Here is a 19,147-nt window from a genome sequence, read left to right as displayed (position 1 = left end):
GGCTTCTGTTACCACCTATTTGCATGCTGGTTGTCTCTTTCCCCCTCTCACTAACCATCTGTAGCTGCATTGCAAAGCCTAGGCTACAGCCGAGGTAGGCTGCATTTCTCTGTGTCAAAAAAGGCTGTTTCAAAGTGAAGGACTCCTCGCATTCATCCCAGAAATGCAGCCTTTGTTCAGAGCAATTTGGAGGATGCAACCTTCCTGATGTATCCTTCCTGGCCCTCAGTTACCCACAATTCTCTGTGCAGTTCTCTGTTCTCTGTTACCCTTTTCTCTGCAGGCTTCGTGTAAGTGTCCACTCATGCACTGCTGCAGGGTTAAATCATCACCTTCTGAAATGGTTATTACTGTTACCAAAAATAGCCCCACCAGTTTGTACAGAGGTCCCTGTAGTTACTGGACTCTATTTATTGCACATTGCACAACTTGCACACTACCGTCATTATTTATTATCCTCTGTCTGTACTGTGTTGTGTTGTCTGTCCGCACTTGTTTGTTTGTGTTGCACTTGTGTCTTGTATGCACTGTCTATGTTGCACCATGGTCCTGGAGGAACGTTGTTTCGTTTCACTGTGTACTCTGTATGTAGTTGAAATGACAATAAACCCATTTGACTTGACTTGACTTGACTTGACTTACTGAGCAATACACCTTAGTGTGTAATAAGCCTTGGGGTGTTAAGAAGTTAATATGGAAATCAGGAAAAACATGTAATATTAACTGGCAGCAGCTGATTTAGTTTCTTTAACACTCTGTCCTAAGTAGAAACAGCTACTCTGAAGTTGTGAGATTCTAGTGAGAATGATATAAATACTGTATAAATTAATACAGACAGAGATTTTCTTTTAACTCTCAGCATTATAGAATCAACACTGGGTGAGTGTTGTTGAAACCCTATTCACAGTTTCTATTCAACACTACCGTGACTTGATCAGCAGTAAAACAGAGTTACATATCTAACACTGACAAGAGTGTTCCCTTAACTCCAGCCAGTGGGAATTATATAAACAACTCTGTAACTCCTACAAAGTTCATTAAACACGGCAGATCATGCTGTGTAAAATAGCTCTACAGTAAAAGCAAAGTATACGTAAGCAAGGTTCCGCATTTACGCGTTGTGTTGTGCGCTAGAGGTCCCCTCGCTCTCGGGTGGGTAGAACAGCCTTCACTCTTCCCCATCACTCAGTGCTAGCCATTGCGGGCATCTGACTTAGCATTTAGTGTTCTCCTCCAAGCGTGTTCAGCTGTCCAATGACATTGTGTTTGCAGCAAAAGATGTGAAAATGAGGAAGCACATGCTAGCCCTCCTAGCACGGGTGGTATTATGTGCTAAAAAGAGTCCTAAATAGTGGGTGGGAATTGGGAGTGACTAAATTTGAGAGGAACCTGGGAAAAAAGAAAGAAATAAACAAAGTACGTAGAATATGTAAAATATTCAGACGACATTCATAGTATATTTTTGTTGAATCAGTGGATTTGTACGGGAGATATGAACTACACCCATTGTTTATTTAGGGAGGCTTGGGGAGTGTGTTAACCACTGTGTTAAATCTAACCTCACTGTGTGGAGGCTGTACTTAAGCCTCCTTCTATATTTCAGCCATCAAGAGGATGATCAAAATAATATCAGTGAAATGTGTGTACATATTTACTGGTACTGAGTGAAGCTTGGGAAATATCTGTCAGAATACGGTTCAAATTCACAGGTGGCATTGTTATGGGAATATGAAAATATGCTTTATTGCTTTGACTACACAGAAAATCAGTGTTACTCTGTACCCAGCGTTAGTTTGCACCCACTCTCCTACACAAAGTAACCAAAGAAGTACACAAAGTAACCATTATGAAAGGTCATCTGTACAAACCTTTATACCTCAACTATTCAAACATTTGTATTCATGGTGTGAAACTAGAGGGATATAACTGATTGTGAGAACAAATATAGCATAATACAGACCACCCACCCTTAAGGCAGCCACAAAATGTTCTATTACCAAAGAACAGCCACACCAGTTTCTACAGATGTCTTTGTAGTTACTGATCATACGCCTCAATGTGTAATAAGAGTGTTAAGGGACTAAATTGCACCCACTACTGAGAAGAATGTGTAAATGCACACACACAGCTTATCTAGTCCCTGTAGAAAAGTACTGTCAATAGAATAGGACTCTCTGGAGCAGATAGACATGAACCTATTGGCCCCAATGCTAGGTGAGGGCTAGAGGGGTATAACCCCCCCAGCATTGAGCTGTGGAGCAATGGAACTGTGTTCTCTGGAATGATGGTGCTCCATCCAGTACTTCTAGGATGGCAGATAGGAATAAGGTGGGATGGTGATTATCCAACATCCTGACCTCACTAATGCAAAGATATTCTCACAGAAATGCTCCAAAACATTTGTAAAAAAGCCTTCCCTGGAGAGTGGAGACACTTACTCTAACAAAAGCAACAGTTCACCACTCCCATGAGCGACAGTGACACTCTCACAACTCTTACAAACATCTCTTGTGGTCCTCCACGTTTGTCTGAACTATCAATGGCTGGATATTGGATTAGCAGTAATTTTACTAGGACCTCAGATTATTCTCATTTCAGTAATAATGACTCTGGCAACCCAAAAAAAGGCTGTTTGGTATGATTGACTAACTGCTTTCTTCCATTAATTCATCTGTGCTATACTATTGAGCAGTGTAACAGTCTTACATTTTTGGTCAATACATTGCATCACATAAATGCTCCATTCTAGTCTGCCTCACCTTCTGATCCAGCCTTCTTCTTCTCCTGCAGCTACTTTTGTCAGCTTCTGTATAGCAACTGTACGTTTTTAAATTGATCTCTTTCATAGACTCAACTACTTGTATTCTTGACCCTCTTACTACTACACTTTTTTAAAAATGTCTGTGTATAGCCCTCGTATTACTGTGAATTCTAAGAGTATCTAAGAGCCAGAGATCTGAAAACAACAGCTATCAATCCTATTTCTACAAATTCAGGTTGTGCTGCAGAAGCGTTTTGTTTCTGGTCAATATCAGGATTATGTCTCTCAGTATGAACTTCTTGAACCCTTTCAGTCTGGTTTTAGGGTAGGGCACAGTACTGCCACTGTCTTGAGGGTTGTGAATGATCTCTGTGTATCAGCTGACTATGAAACTATCAGCATGCATTGTTTAGACTTTAGTAGTGCTGCTGTTCTTACTTGGTTCAAATCTGACCTCTCTGATCGTTCTTGTGTGTTTTGACAGCATTAAATCTCACATATTAGAGCAATCAGCCAAGGTGTCCCACAGGGATCCATTCTTGGGCCATTACTGTTCAATATAAAGACAGTTAATCTTTAATCTTATTAGACAGTAAATTTTGAGTTTTCATTTTTATACTGATGATACTCAAATTTCCATCAGCAGTAAGAATAATGTGCTTCAAGTCTCTGTGAAGTCAAAATTAACTTCAGCTGAATTGTTCCAAGGAACCTACACATAGGTGATGCTATGATTTTTTAATCTGATGAAGTCTGAAACCTAGAAGTAAATCTTTGAAGGACAGGTTTCTAAAACCTCCTCCTTCTTCTTCTGACCTGATGTTGAGAAACTGGCACATGCTTATATTTCATGCGAGATATGGGCTACTGTAATACTCCAGAGTTCTCACTTTCACTTCACCTCATTTTCTTTATCAATCTTGTCCTTGCAGAGCAACACTGGTGCCCCATCGGTATTGATTTAGAATTCTTGTTTTTATATACAGTGCAGTTCATGATACACCTCCAGTGTATCTCTGTGACCCGGTGAAGCCTTATACTGCCTCTGGCTCTTTATGCTCTGTAGGTTCTCTCACTCTACAGCAGTCTCTCTGCAAACTTAAATCCATAGGTGAGAGAGCTTTTTCTTGTAGAACACCTCAGTTGTGGAACTGCCTACTACTTTTGTACGTTGCTCTGGATAAGCTAAATCTGCTAAATGCCTTAAATCAAAATGTACTACAATGGTCCTTCTGTTCAATTACCTAAAACCCATCTTTTGTAACAATCTTTTAAAGACATTTGAGGTTTGTTTGATATTAGGTTATTATTTTTTAGTTAGTTATTATGTGTACTGATCATTTGTTTCTATGGTAACACTTTGACGGTAACTTTTTAGAAAGCACAATATAAATTAAATGTTTATGATGGTTGTTATTGTATGTGAAAAATCTGGCCCCAAAACCTGGTATGTAATCATTAAATTCAGGTGTTTCATTGCAGTCTGCCTTTACACGCATTAGTGAAAGAACGGGTGGTTCTAAAGAGCTCACTGAATTCCAGCATGTTCTGTAATAGGATGGCACTAATGCAACAACAAGTCAGTTGGTGAGGTTTCTTCCCTCCTAGATATTTCACCATCAACTGTGAGTGGTATTATTGAAAAGTTGGAGCGTTTAGGAACTCCAGAGCTCAGCCACTGTCAAGTACTAATGACGTAAAGTGGGAACGTTTAGGAACTCCAGCAACTCAGCCACCGTCAAGTGATAATGACCTAAAGTGGGACAAAGGTAGAGTGGGGTCACAGATTGCTGGGCGCATACACTGTTAAACTCTGCAGTGGCAGTTTAAGGCATTTAGCAGACGCTCTTATCCAGAGCGACTTACATTTACTTAAGAATAACCACAGCTAGTTTGAATAGGCTAAAATTCAAAGATACCTCCAAGTTAAGACACTACTAGACACAAGTCAATAGGGTGATCACTCTGCTATTCACCCAAGTATTCTCTGAAGAGGAGGGTCTTCAGTCTGCGTTTGAAGACAGTGAGCGACTCTGCCGTTCGGACACCCAGGGGAAGCTTGTTCCACCACTTTGGTGCCAGGACAGAATAAAGCCTGGATGTTTGTCTTCCGTGGATTTTGCGGGATGGCGGGTCGAGCCGAGCCGTACTTGAAGCTCGAAGGGCATTAATATGGAGTTGGTCCCCCTTTGCAGCTCTAACAGCAGGTTTGCAGCGCTGTAGTTATTGAGCCAGTGAAGCGTTGATGACTTTTATGCACAACACTGTTAAAAGTATAAGGTACTTTTAGAGGTTCTTCTCTAAAACTGTGGAGGAACCTTCAAGGAACCTTCTAAAACACATTTCTTGAAGGTTCTTCAAAGCACCTTAAGAGGTTCCTCAGGATCTTATACTTTTTACAGTGTTGTGCATTAAAGTCACCAACGCTTCGCTGGCTCAATAACTACAGCGCTGCAAACCTGCTGTTAGAGCTGCAAAGGGGGACCAACTCCATATTAATGCCCTTCGAGCTTCAAGTACGGCTCGGCTCGACCCGCCATCCCGCAAAATCCACGGAAGACAAGCATCCAGGCTTTTTTCTGTCCTGGCACCAAAGTGGTGAAACGAGCTTCTCCTGGGTGTCCGAACGTCAGAGTCGCTCACTGTATTCAAACGCAGACTGAAGACCCTCCTCTTCAGAGAATACTTGGGTGAATAGCAGAGTGATCACCCTATTGACTTGTGTCTAGTAGTGTCTTAACTTGGAGGTATCTTTGAATTTTAGCCTATTCAAACTAGCTGTGGTTATTCTTAAGTAAATGTAAGTCGCTCTGGATAAGAGCGTCTGCTAAATGCCTTAAATGTAAATGTGGATTTAGAATGGGATGTTATATGTTATGTAATCTAGGTTTCCCATAATTTTGGGGAGTTTTATCTCCATGGGGGTTTATCTATCCATCTTCCTATCTGCTTTTTCCTGGTTAGGATCAGTGTGGGTCCGGAGCCTGCCCAGAATAACTGGGTGCAAGGCAGGAATACCACCTGGAGAGAACGCCAGTCCATCAATGATGTAAAAATCCCAGTTTTAGGGGTGAGCTTTATGTTATGTATGTTATATAAGACAACAATGACAGCATTAAACATGCCAGGAAGTGTTACTTTAAAAATGTATCGGCTTATTATGTAAATGCACTTTGCAATTTTACAGATTTTACATCACCATCACTTAGTTTGTGACCAGTTCTGGCTGGCATATGATGCCATGACATAACATCTGGATTTCATGGCAGAACTAAAGAGACAAATATTGCTTTGTTGTACGCGCTGTGAGAAAACAAACTCAAGAAACTCCCTAGAAAGAAAGATGACTGATGTGGTTCCCCTTTTCCAAATGACTGGCTTGATTTCACTGCTATAGCTCTGTTCCTCCAGGAATTCCATAAAAAGATCCAGTGGTTTTAGCATGCCGGTGTCTATACTTTCATGGAGCAAAAGTTCAGTTGCCATAACAATACTGTAATATTACTGTATAACACTTTACATTGAGCCTATAATGCTATTACCATACTGACAGTCCTGGGTGTTCATTTCAGTCTGATCTCTGCCTTACACTAAAGCTTACAGCACCACTCAGTGGTCACAATTTGGAAGCAAACAACACATCTGAACTCTGAACTAGAGCCCTACTTTTGCCAATATTGCACCACTTTTGTCCTGTACGTCTTCTAATTAGGTGCATTAATTGGGTCATAAAGGCAACTGCTTTAGGCATTGGTATATTTGAGGAAGCTTCCATGTTCCTTGTACTTAATTAGAGTTGATTATTTTCTTTGTTTTTTGTTTTGGCCACAAAAAAAGCGTCTGAAACAACTGAAACATCCAGTGTAAAAAACAAAACAATGTCGCAAACTACGAAACATTGGTTTCTTAAATTGTCATTATACGTACCTTAATTTATAACTGAAACCATGTCACAGTTCTTAATATCATTCGATAAACTCGTTAACCTCTGTATGTAAGTATTACTGTCATAATATACATCATTTTCATAGGCCCTAAAATTGCACTTCAGGAATAATACCTGAATCATTAACTAGGGTGTTGAGGGGCCCTTAAAACACAAAACACACCACCACACATGCCCCTTAAATTCACAAAGGTAAATGAAGAATCCCTAAAATATCCTTTAATTGGTTCATTGGTAATTCATTTGTAAGTAATTAACTGAAAATGTAGTACTTTTTGGAGTAACTTTCCCAACAATGGTTATATCACTAATGCATGTGTTTTATTTATTAGAGAAAATGTCAGTTTTACATAAAAACATTGTCTTTTTTGGCCTTTTTCTCACCCAGTGCCCAGCAGACTGGCTTTGCATGAGTGGTAAATGACTTTCCAACCCCAGGGTCAATCTGAGAAGCAGGTTCATAGGCTGCAGTAATTACACTGAGCCTCCTACGCCTCCTACAGGCCACTCCCTATCACAGCAGGTAAGAGGATTTGATGACAAAAGCAGAAGTGTATAATGTAAAATAACACCGTGTATGGTCACAGATGGAAGTCACAGAAACAATAGCCAATTCATTCCATGGCCACAGATGTATAAAACCAAGCACCTAGGCATGCAGACTGCTTCTGCAAACATTTGTGAATGAATGGGTCGCTCTCAGGAGCTCCAGCGTGGTACTGTGATAGGATGCCACAAGTGCAACAAGTCTAGTTGTAACATTTCCTCGCTACTAAACGTTCCACAGTCAACTGTCATTGGTATTATAACAAAGTAGAAGCAATTGGGAACAACAGCAACGTCCTAGGCCACGTAAAAATGACAAAGTAGGGGCAGCGGATGCTGAGGTGCATTGCGTGCAGAGGTCGCCAACTTTCTGCAGAGTCAATCGCTACAGACCTCCAAACTTCATGTGGCCATTAGATTAGCTCAACAACAGAGAGCGTAGAGAGCTTCATGGAATGGGTTTCCATGGCCGAACAGCTGCATCCAAGCCGTACATCACCAAGCTCCATGCACAGAGTCGAATGCAGTGGTGTAAAGCACATCGCCACTGGACTCTGAGCAGTGGAGACGTGTCCTCTGGAATGACGAATCCCGCTTCTCCGTTGTCTAATTGTCTAATAGTTTCCCTGTCTCAGTTCAATAGAATATTGAGGAGCAGCGTAATGTTCAAGAGAAGGTACAGTGTCGCTGATCTCACAGCATTATGTAGTTTTAAATGATGGGTAAATGAGACCTTATTTCAGGTCCAACCAACCAGTGTCCTAAAGCCAGGACTGTGCCTGTTAGGAACAGAAAAAGACTCACAGCTCGTCCACAGTTTCCGGAAAATGGTCAGTGTCATGTGATGCCAACAAGAAACTGTACATGATCTCTGTCAGGTACTTGGGTGAGGCTGCAGGGGCAAAAGCCTCATTCTGGATTAGTAGCTGTTTTCTATGTCGTCTCCAGGGTCCACCCTTATAATCCATAGGCTGGACACCCTACAGGGGCTGTGGTTGGTCTTTGTCTGCGATCATTTCTAATGGCGCCCCCGATGTGGCATGACACTCCATAACTCACAGCTCACAGCAACATAAGGCCTGTCATCAATCTCCACCATGTTGATGGGATGTGAATAAATGGGGTTAAAGTCATTCTTAAGCATCTTGTAGTCCTTGGCACTCAGCATGGTGAGCTCACAGCACCAACCGCCACAGCTAATAATCTGAAAATGAAGCTTACTAATGTCTTCAAAGCAGGAGAAGATTATTAAAGGTCTCAAAGCATTTCAGCTGACATTTTGCAGTGACTGACATGTCCTTAACCCCTTAAAGCAGCAAGGCTTTATTACACTCCAAGGCTTATTTCTTAGTAACTACAGGGACTTCTACAGAATACAAACTGGTGGGGCTATTCTTAAGCTTGTAATAACATTTTTGACCCACCAACAATCCATAAACGTTTTAAGGGGTCAAAAATTGAACTGTGGAAGTTGAGGCAAGACCTAGAAGACCAAAAACACTCTTAGCTTGTATACTGACCAGAAGGTCAAAGGAAATTTCTACTGTGTGGGGTTACCTGTACATATACTGTATGATCTGCATGGAGAAGCCATCAGCCATCAAACTCCCTGATCACAGTCACCAAAGAGGAAAAAAGAAACAGCATTTGATGAAAAGATTCCTCAACAACTGGTAAGCATGGAGTGGATCTGTTATGCTTTAGGATTGTAGCAGTGCCAGTGGCAGGGGAAACATTAAGCAGCTGTAAAAGAACAGTAAAATCACAAAGTACAGTGATTGTTTTGTAGTTGCTTCAAGTGTATTCTGAACATTTGCCCAAGCCCAATTATTTTATTACCCATCCTTAGGTCCAAAGTTTCTTTCTGTCTCACCCAGCAAGCCACTCTACTCTGCTCACTTTCATCCTACTGACATCCTACATCTTATAGCCAGAACGTTTTCTGACTTCCACTCAAAGGTAGGTTGTGTAATTGGTTAAAATGTTCGGTCATTTGTCATTTTGAAGGGTTACTTTAAATGATGGGTATATCATTTGGCTAGCTTTCGCCAATTTTTCTAGTGTATAGTTGTCTTATGAAGAGTCGGAAGGTGTCTGAAGGTCTGAAGCAAGCTGTGAATTTTTTCATTTAGGATAAGGTTATTTTTTAGGCCAGGTGTGCCTGCTGTTATCAGTATCTGGCATTAGTACTTTTTTCAGTTGAATACAGTTGGTTCTTCCTGTGCTGATATTGACACATTTTTTTTTTCTTCCAGAAATCAGCTTTAAAACATTAATTTGCTACTTAGGAATGAAGCGATCAACAGTCTTGGCTGGAAGAGACCACCAGCAGGACCTGCATCATGGGGGTCTACCAAATTAGTAGGCATGTCTGGCTCCGACCTCTGTTCTGTGTAGACTCCGGTGGCAAATTTGACTACATGGCATAAAGTTTTAGCTTTATTAGTTAAGAACTGAAGGGAACATGTTTTCTACAGTCATTGGTCTGCACCAATAAAATATCTTCACATTTGCTATCATTTATCAGCTGTTACTGCTTTAATGTAATGCAGAGTACCTCCAGACGAGTCCTGAGTCTTTGTTCATCCAGAAATCCATCTGTTCCCTACAGACACCCACTGGCTTTAGATTTCTGATTGGCTGGACCTACAGGGAGGTCACATTTAACCCTGAGGAAGACACAGATGTCTATGAGATAAGGGATGTACCAGACAGTGAGATTGAGACTATACTGAAGGACAAGTTTAATGTTATTTTGGGTAGTAAACTCACACCTGTAAACAAGACATAATTAATTCTACATTATTGTGCAGCACCAGGTACTCTATTGTTATGTTTTGATTCAGCAAAAGGCTTCAATCTGAAAATATTACACTGAATGTGCAGGGCTGTATTGACGGGTTTCGGGGTCACCTTATCTAGAAGAGGCTTCATCTAAGGTGCACGTATTTGTCACTGTACGGTGTGCACTGTACAGCGAAATGTGTCCTCCGCATTTAACCCATCTGGTAGTGAACACACACTCACACATGTGTTAGGGGCAGTGAGTACACACACACACACCCAGAGCGGTGGGCAGCCAACTCCAGCGCCCGGGGAGCAGAGAGGGTAAAGGGCCTTGCTCAAGGGCCCAACAGTGGCAGCTTGCCAAGCCCGGGAATCGAACCCACAACCCTGTTATCGATATCCCGGCGCTCTAACCACTGAGCCACCACTGCCCCAAGAGTGGTTTTTTTACGTTTCTCTACAAGAGACCCTTAGGTACAGCCCTTATTGTACATCAGATAACTAGTAACTTCAGTAACTGTAAGACATGTATTAGATAGTTTGTTAAAATTGTGCTTGTGTTAAACGCTTAACATAAAGGCTTTAAGGAGAAAATTATTTTAATTGTCAGCTTAGGCAGAACATATACACTCTAGTCATGTGGTATTGGGAAAGAGTCCTCAAGATTTAACAACATGCATTTAGGACAGACTGTATAGTGATGTATAGGCAGTGATATGTAGACAAGTTTTTAAAGTGTATTAACTTTAGATAAATGGATAAAACCCATCTTCTCTGATCAGTTATTGCTTGTATAACTTTTTTATTTATTTTTTGAGGGCTAAGAGACCATTGAGATTACATACAGGTTGGGTCATTGGCAAATTGGGAAAAATTGGGGAATGAATATATATATATATATATATATATATATATATATATATATATATATATATATATATATATATTGGACATTACCTGTGGACATTATGCATGATAGAACTGAATGACCTGCCTATTCAGTTCTTAAGCTAACTGTCCAGTTTAGGGACCGAAAAAACACTCGCAGAGATGGAACAAAGCAAGATAGTTTATTTAACGGGACAAAATACAAAACAAAGGGCTAAGAAAAGCAAAGTGCAGAAACCGAGACTGAAACAGAGAACACAACAAAACGTGGCAAACAAGGAGGCAAAAATAACAAACCTGGGACAGGGAGGAGCCGGGAGCTGAGAGAGAATATAACAACGGGGAGAACTAAAAGGGTTCTAAACGTAAAAAAGCCGCAAGTCTAGCTTGGGCAACGGGTAGCGAATACAAACTAGGTGCAGAGCCGCGCTCTGTAAACTGACCAAAAAATGAGATCAGCCAAACCTGAGTAATTAGCGACTGCCTAGGAACATGAGCAGGAAGCAAACGTAACATGCTTGCCTCTAGAGTCAGACTGAGATAACCCTCACACTCTAACACTCGCCGCCAACCCTAACACTCGCCACCAACGAGTGGGGAATTACGGAGAGTCAAGGAGATTCCTAGAGATTCAATTCACGGCAAAGAGTGGCCACCTTGGAGCTCCTTAAATGCTCCCAGTCCCAGGTGCAACTCATGAACAGTGAATGAACACAAATGAGCTGGAAACAACTCAAGGAAGTGAGGTGGATGTCCTTATTTGGCCTGTGGGCGGCAGCTCCGGATCGCCCCGGGGAAGGGCGCAATAACGAGGGCCTGACAACCCTGACCTTGACCTTAACAAGAATAGCTAATACATCACAGAATAGCTTACGCATCACATTATTACACATCAAAATGCATATTCAGTAACTTGTGGCTGAACATATACTGCAAAAGAAAGCCTCCCAAAGCTGAGCATGAATAATCCAGTCTGCTTATGAGACCACATTGAAAACATTTTGCATAGTGAACAACCTGAGGACAGAGGAATCCATGTAATAAGGTAAGTTTCATTTATTTGTCACACGCTTACTGTTAGACAGTGAAATGCTTTCCCGCTACTTACCCCTCGTTTGTGAAAAAGTGACTCTTGGGAACTAGAACTAAATCCTACAGACAGGGCTTGGGCGATAGGGGGTTAATGTGAACAGACACTAGAGCAGTGCTCATTACACAAATGAGGAGAGCTGAGGAATCAGCCGCTAGACCAAACAGCAAGGCCGACTTAACCTGAAATAGCAGCGTGCTGCCGCGAACATGGGTCACCTTGCTTGGGTGTAACTAACCTGAGAATCCAGACATGAAGCGAGCGAGCCTCGCTAGACGCGTGAGTAGCAGGGAGACCTGCTCCTGAACGTGGGTAAAGCACCGGAGTTGACCTGAACACACCAGAAACGTGCAAGGAACCTCAGGGCGTCCTAGAGGTTCCAGACGGTTCAATACTTGGCCGAGGACAATGGTGTAGAGGCTCCTTAAGTACTCCCCAGTCCCAGGTGTAACACATGAACCAAACAATGAATGATAACACTGAAGTGAACTGAACCAAACTTACATGAACGTAAACCAGGTGGAATTCCTTATTTGGGCCTGTGGGCGGCGGCTCGGAATCGCCCCGGTGGAGGGCGTGATACAGAGTGCCTGACAAAATCTCCCATCAGCAGTACTATAATGCTATTCCACTACTTATTTCTTTTTTGGTACTCAAACTTGGAACCCATCAGCATTCCATAAATTCAACCAATACTTTTCATAGTACACTTATTTCATTTTTAGAGCAGAGAGAGAAATTATAAAACACTGTAAGGGTCTAAGAGGGAGCTATGCCCTGACGATGCGTGTTGGAGCTCAGAGGGAATAAACACACTCACATTCTGAGGTTACTCAGAGTTCAACCTGCAGCACGAGCATTAAAATGGTGGAGTCCAGTGAAGAAAAAAAACAATAAAAAAGGACACAAAAACGTACTGTATCGACTCTACACTATATCCACTCTACACTATATCCACTCTGGCCTGCATCTAACACTCTAGACCTTTTCCAACGTGTTACTCTCCAGCTCAAACTTAGCTCGTCCTCTCAGCATTCTAAATCCTGAAGAGATTATCCGTTCTCGACATTATGCAGAGCAGCCAGACCTCAAGCAACTTGTTTGTTTGTCCCCTGCAGGATCGCAATGGATCTGAAGGAGTACTTCCAAAGGATTGGGTTCACTGGTCTGTATGACAAAGCTGATCTGGCCACGCTGTGCACCATACACAAGCTGCATGTGTTGAGCATTCCCTTCGAGAACCTCAGTATCCACTGCGGAGAGAAGATCACGATGGACCTGAAGGTCATCTACGAGAAGATTGTGCGCAGTCATCGTGGAGGTTGGTGCTTAGAGAACAACCTACTCTTCTCCTGGGTGCTGGAACAGTTGGGCTATAAATTTGCCACTCTAGGTGCCAGGGTCTTCAACAAACTCAAAAAAGAATTTAGCCTCATGGACGCTCATCTCATCAACATGGTGGAGATTGATGGCAAGTCTTATATTGTTGATGTGAGCTTTGGAGTGTCATGGCAAATCTGGCGGCCATTACAACTGATCGCAGACAAAGACCAACCGCAGCCCCCTGGGGTCTTTCGTCTACTGAATGATGGTGAGAACTGGATCCTGGAGAAGACGAAGAGGAAGCCGCTGGTCCAGAATGAGGCCTTCGCCAAGCATAGCTTTGACAAGTGTCGGACAGAGCCTGTGTACAGCTTCCAGTTAACACCACGTGCCACTGACCATTTTCTGGAGACGGCAGAGTACCTCCAGACGAGTCCTGAGTCTGTGCTCACCCAGAAATCCATCTGTTCCCTACAGACACCCACTGGCTTTAGATTTCTGATTGGCTGGACCTACAGGGAGGTCACATTTAACCCTGAGGAAGACACAGATGTCTATGAGATAAGGGACGTACCAGACAGTGAGATTGAGACTATACTGAAGGACAAGTTTAATGTTATTTTGGGTAGTAAACTCACACCTGTAAACAAGACTAAAGTCTAAAACATAATGAAGACATCATTCATTATTAATAATGAAGACATAATTAATTCTACATTATTGTGCAGCACCAGGTACTCTATTGTTATGTTTTGATTCAGCAAAAGGCTTCAATCTGAAAATATTACACTGAATGTGCAGGGCTGTATTGACGGGTTTCGGGGTCACCTTATCTAGAAGAGGCTTCATCTACAAGAGACCCTTAGGTACAGCCCTTATTGTACATCAGATAACTAGTAACTTCAGTAACTGTAAGACATGTATTAGACAGTTTGTTAAAATTGTGCTTGTATTAAACGCTTAACATAAAGGCTTTAAGGAGAAAATTATTTTAATTGTCATCTTAGGCAGAACATATACACTCTAATCATGTGGTATTGGGAAAGAGTCCTCAAGATTTAACAACATGCATTTAGGACAGACTGTATAGTGATGTATAGGCAGTGATATGTAGACAAGTTTTTAAAGCATATTAACTTTAGATAAATGGATAAAACCCATCTTCTCTGATCAGTTATTGCTTGTATAACTTTTTTATTTATTTTTGAGGGCTAAGAGACCATTGAGATTACATACAGGTTGGGTCATTGGCAAATTGGGAAAAATTGGGGAATGAATATATATATACATATATATATATACATATATACATATACACATATATACATATATATATATATATATATATAATTGGACATTACCTGTGGGCATTATGCATGATAGAACTGAATGACCTGCCTATTCAGTTCTTAAAGTAACTGTCCATTACAGTTTAGGGACCGAAAAAACACTCGCAGAGATGGAACAAAGCAAGATAGTTTATTTAACGGGACAAAATACAAAACAAGGGGCTAAGAAAAGCAAAGTGCAGAAACCGAGACTGAAACAGAGAACACAACAAAACGTGGCAAACAAGGAGGCAAAAATAACAAACCTGGGACAGGGAGGAGCCGGGAGCTGAGAGAGAATTATAACAACGGGGAGAACTAAAAGGGTTCTAAACGTAAAAAAGCCGCAAGTCTAGCTTGGGCAACGGGTAGCGAATACAAACTAGGTGCAGAGCCGCGCTCTGTAAACTGACCAAAAAATGAGATCAGCCAAACCTGAGTAATTAGCGACTGCCTAGGAACATGAGCAGGAAGCAAACGTAACATGCTTGCCTCTAGAGTCAGACTGAGATAACCCTCACACTCTAACACTCGCCGCCAACCCTAACACTCGCCACCAACGAGTGGGGAATTACGGAGAGTCAAGGAGATTCCTAGAGATTCAATTCACGGCAAAGAGTGGCCACCTTGGAGCTCCTTAAATGCTCCCAGTCCCAGGTGCAACTCATGAACAGTGAATGAACACAAATGAACAGGAATCAACACAAATGAGCTGGAAACAACTCAAAACCAGGAAGTGAGGTGGAAGTCCTTATTTGGCCTGTGGGCGGCAGCTCCGGATCGCCCCGGGGGAGGGCGCAATAACGAGGGCCTGACATCCCTGACCTTGACCTTAACCAGAATAGCTTACACATCACAGAATAGCTTACGCATCACATTATTACACATCAAAATGCATATTCAGTAACTTGTGGTTGAACATATACTGCAAAAGAAAGCCTTCCAAAGCTGAGCATGAATAATCCAGTCTGCTTATGAGACCACATTGAAAATATTTTGCGTAGTGAACAACCTGAGGACAGAGGAATCCATGTAATAAGGTAAGTTTCATTTATTTGTCACACGCTTACTGTTAGACAGTGAAATGCTTTCCTGCTACTTCATTATATTTTATTCAACATTTTTGGCCACATAAATAGATAAACTCTAGTTAAGTTCTAAAGAAAAGAAGGACAGGAAAAAGAACTGAAGAGTGTTGAGAAAAGAATCTTATCAAGAATCCCTTATCAAGAAGGGAACTTTTATTTTGATTTTTGAAGATTATCAAATGATCTTTAATATTCACCTACATACACTATATTTCCAAATGTTTATGGACAGCCCTTCTAATGAATGTATTCAGCTACTTTACTGACACAGATGTCCAAATGCACACAAACAGCTTGTCTAGCCCCTGTCGAGAAGTACGGCCAATAGGGCTCTCTGGAGCAGATAAACATGAACCTATTGGCAGTGTGTTTTCCCACCTCATGCATGAGACTCTGGCAGCATTGGGCAGCTACTTCAGCGACAGGCTGCCCAAGTGTGTGAAGGAGCGAGACCGCTGGTCCTTCCCTCCTGCTGCCGCCAGACTCTACAGCACAACCAGCACTGCTCCCAGCAGACCACATACACATACACACACACGTAAACACTACACACTTAGTTCCTTTAATGAAACATTAAAATGTGCCATATTTTTTCAATTACCCCATGTGCAATTAGGGGTCAATGTGCAATTATCTGTAAATAATATTGTTCTTCAGAGTTTTTGACTTTTATTATTTATATTGTGTGTATTTATATATTATATATTTATATATTTATATATATATATTTACTGTGACACTGAATTTCCCCACTATGAGACTAATAAAGGATTATCTTATCTTACCTTAGCTAGTTTATATAGACTAGGACCCAACAGATACCTCTAAGCTTAGATGCTACTAAATATAAAAGCCAGTATGGAGACCATAATACTCTACACTACACTACACCCAAGTCCTCTCGAGGAGGTGGGCCTTCAGTCTGCTGTTTGGACACCCAGGGGAAGTTTGTTCCACCACTTCGGTTCAGGGCAGAAAAAAGCCTGGACGTTTGTCTTCCGTGGATCTTAAAGGATGGATCAAGCCGAGCCGTACTTGAAGCTGAAGGGGGCTCTTGGTGCAGATGGGCTTTTGCATTTTATTGAATGAAATAAATATGTGATACAATAGAAAAACAGACCTTAATATTTGGTACAGAAACCTTTGTTTGCAATTACAGAGGACACACATTTCCTGTAGTTCTTGACCAAGTTTGCACACACTAGAGCAGGGATCAGGGAAAAAACAAATGAGAACTCGAACTAAATCTTACAGACAGGGCCTGGGCGATAGGGGGTTAATGTGAACAGACACTAGAGGAGTGCTCAATACACAAATGAGGAGAGCTGGGGAACCAGCCGCTACACCAAACGGCAACGTTACTGACAACCCTGACCTTGACCATAACCAGAATAGCTTACAAATTACACATCAAAATGCATATCCAGTAACTTGTGGTTGAACATGTACTGCAAAAGAAAGCCTTCCAAAGCTGAGCATGAATAATCCAGTCTGCTTATGAGACCACAATGAAAAAATTTCGGGTAGTGAGCAACCTGAGGACAGAGGAGTTTCATTTATTTGTCACACGCTTACTGTTAGACAGTGAAATGCTTTCCCGCTACTTACCCCTTGTTTGTGCAAAAGTGACTCTTGGGAACTAGAACTAAATCCTAGAGGCAGGGCTTGGGCGATAGGGGGTTAACGTGAACAGACACTAGAGCAGTGCTCATTACACAAATGAGGAGAGCTGAGGAATCAGCCGCTAGACCAAACAGCAAGGCCGACTTAACCTGAAATAGCAGCGTGCTGCCGCGATCGTGGGTCACCTTGCTTGGGTGTAACTAACCTGAGAATCCAGACATGAAGCGAGCGAGCCTCGCTAGACGCGTGAGTAGCAGGGAGACCTTTTTAGGCCATTCTCAGGGTTTAGAATCTGATGCTGGCAGCAGCTACAGGAAGCCAGTGAAGAGAACGCAGCAGAGGAGAGACATGACTGAACTTAGAAACACTCAATCACTCAGTCAGAGTGGAGCATTCAGAGAGAGCTCAGGCAAACGTTGTCTTCAGAAGATGTAAGAGAATTCTATACAGTTGTCATTCATGTCAGCATAATAATTGTATTTAGGTTTAAAAGCATTGAAATACAGATACATAATGTTACTGTCTACAGAAAAAAAAACCTTGTATATCCACAATTGTGACTTTTTAGTTAAAGGTTAATGTTAATAAATTGGCATGTGAAATTGTATTATGTTTTTGAGCACGTTGTTTTGTTCATTTGTGATGAAATTCTGTTTTTCTATTTACATTTACATTTACATTTATGGCATTTAGCAGACGCTCTTGTCCAGAGCGACTTACTTAAAGGATACCTCTAAGCTTTAGACATTACTAAACACAAGACAATAAGGTGACCATAGTACTCTGCTATTTGTCCAAGTACTCTTGGAAGAGGTGGGTCTTCAGTCTGTGTTTGAAGACAGCGAGCGACTCGGCTGTTCGGACACCCAGGGGAAGCTCGTTCCACCACTTTGGTGCAGGACAGAAAAAAGCCTGGACGCTTGTCTTCCGCGGATTTTGAGGGATGGCGGGTTGAGCCGAGCCCTACTTGAAGCTCGAAGGGCTCTTGGTGCGGATCGGCTTTTGACCATTGCCATCAAGTACGGAGGGGCTGGTCCGTTCTTGGCTTTGTAGGCCAGCGTCAGGATTTTGAATCTGATGCGGGCAGCAGCTACAGGAAGCCAGTGAAGGGGACGCAGCAGTGGAGTGACATGGCTGAATTTAGGGACATTGAAGACGACCCATGCCGCTGCATTCTGGATGAGTTGCAGGGGCCTGATGGTGCGCAGAGGTTGTATTGTATCACATACTTATTTCATGCAATAAAATGCAAATTAATTAAAGAAATCATACAAAGTGATTTTCTGGATTTTCTATTGTTAGATTCTGTTGAAGTATACCTATAATACAAATTCCAGACCTCTTAATTCTTTGTAGGTGGGAAAACTTGCAAAATCGGCCACTAAAATCGGCCACTATTTTCCCCACTATATATAGTACTACACTGTAACACAGGTAGAGTACTTTACAAAATCCACAGCAATGATAGCCTGGCTGCCTGTTTCAGTAGTTAGTCATAAAGAAAATCTAATATTTTAGCTACCTGTTCAAAAAAAAGCCAAACCAATATTGATCCTCAATTTTGACTCTGCCACACTCTTTTGTCTGAATAGTATCTGGATATACGCCAAAGGAAAAAAAAAAAAAAAAACACATGTTGACACCATGTGTCAACAGGCCCCCTGCATGTGATGAATGAAGTATGTAAGGACATGTGACATGGTCAGGAAAACTGGAGAATGAATATAAAGGTCCACATGAAACTGTTATGGGCAAGTTCTGGCTTTC

General features: G+C 41.7%; 1 protein-coding gene across 1 annotated transcript; it reads left to right on the top strand.

Annotated features, from left to right (window-relative positions):
- The first annotated feature begins 13,141 nt into the window (after positions 1–13,141).
- On the top strand, positions 13,142–14,004 carry LOC140548017 (arylamine N-acetyltransferase, pineal gland isozyme NAT-10-like). The gene has a single exon (XM_072671366.1). It carries the CDS (start codon positions 13,144–13,146, stop codon positions 14,002–14,004), a length of 861 nt encoding a protein of 286 aa, XP_072527467.1. The 5' UTR covers positions 13,142–13,143.
- The last annotated feature ends 5,143 nt before the right edge of the window (positions 14,005–19,147 follow it).

Source organism: Salminus brasiliensis, chromosome 25 (assembly GCF_030463535.1).
Source record: "Salminus brasiliensis chromosome 25, fSalBra1.hap2, whole genome shotgun sequence".
In the NCBI taxonomy this organism is placed as follows: domain Eukaryota; kingdom Metazoa; phylum Chordata; class Actinopteri; order Characiformes; family Bryconidae; genus Salminus; species Salminus brasiliensis.
The sequence above is the reverse complement of the archived record's forward strand: the minus strand, read 5'-3'. Positions and strand labels throughout refer to the sequence as shown.

Coding starts and splice junctions, on each gene's coding strand:
- LOC140548017 (XM_072671366.1), top strand. CDS start 13,144: ATGGATCTGAAGGAGTACTTCCAAAGGATTGGGTTCACTGGTCTGTAT.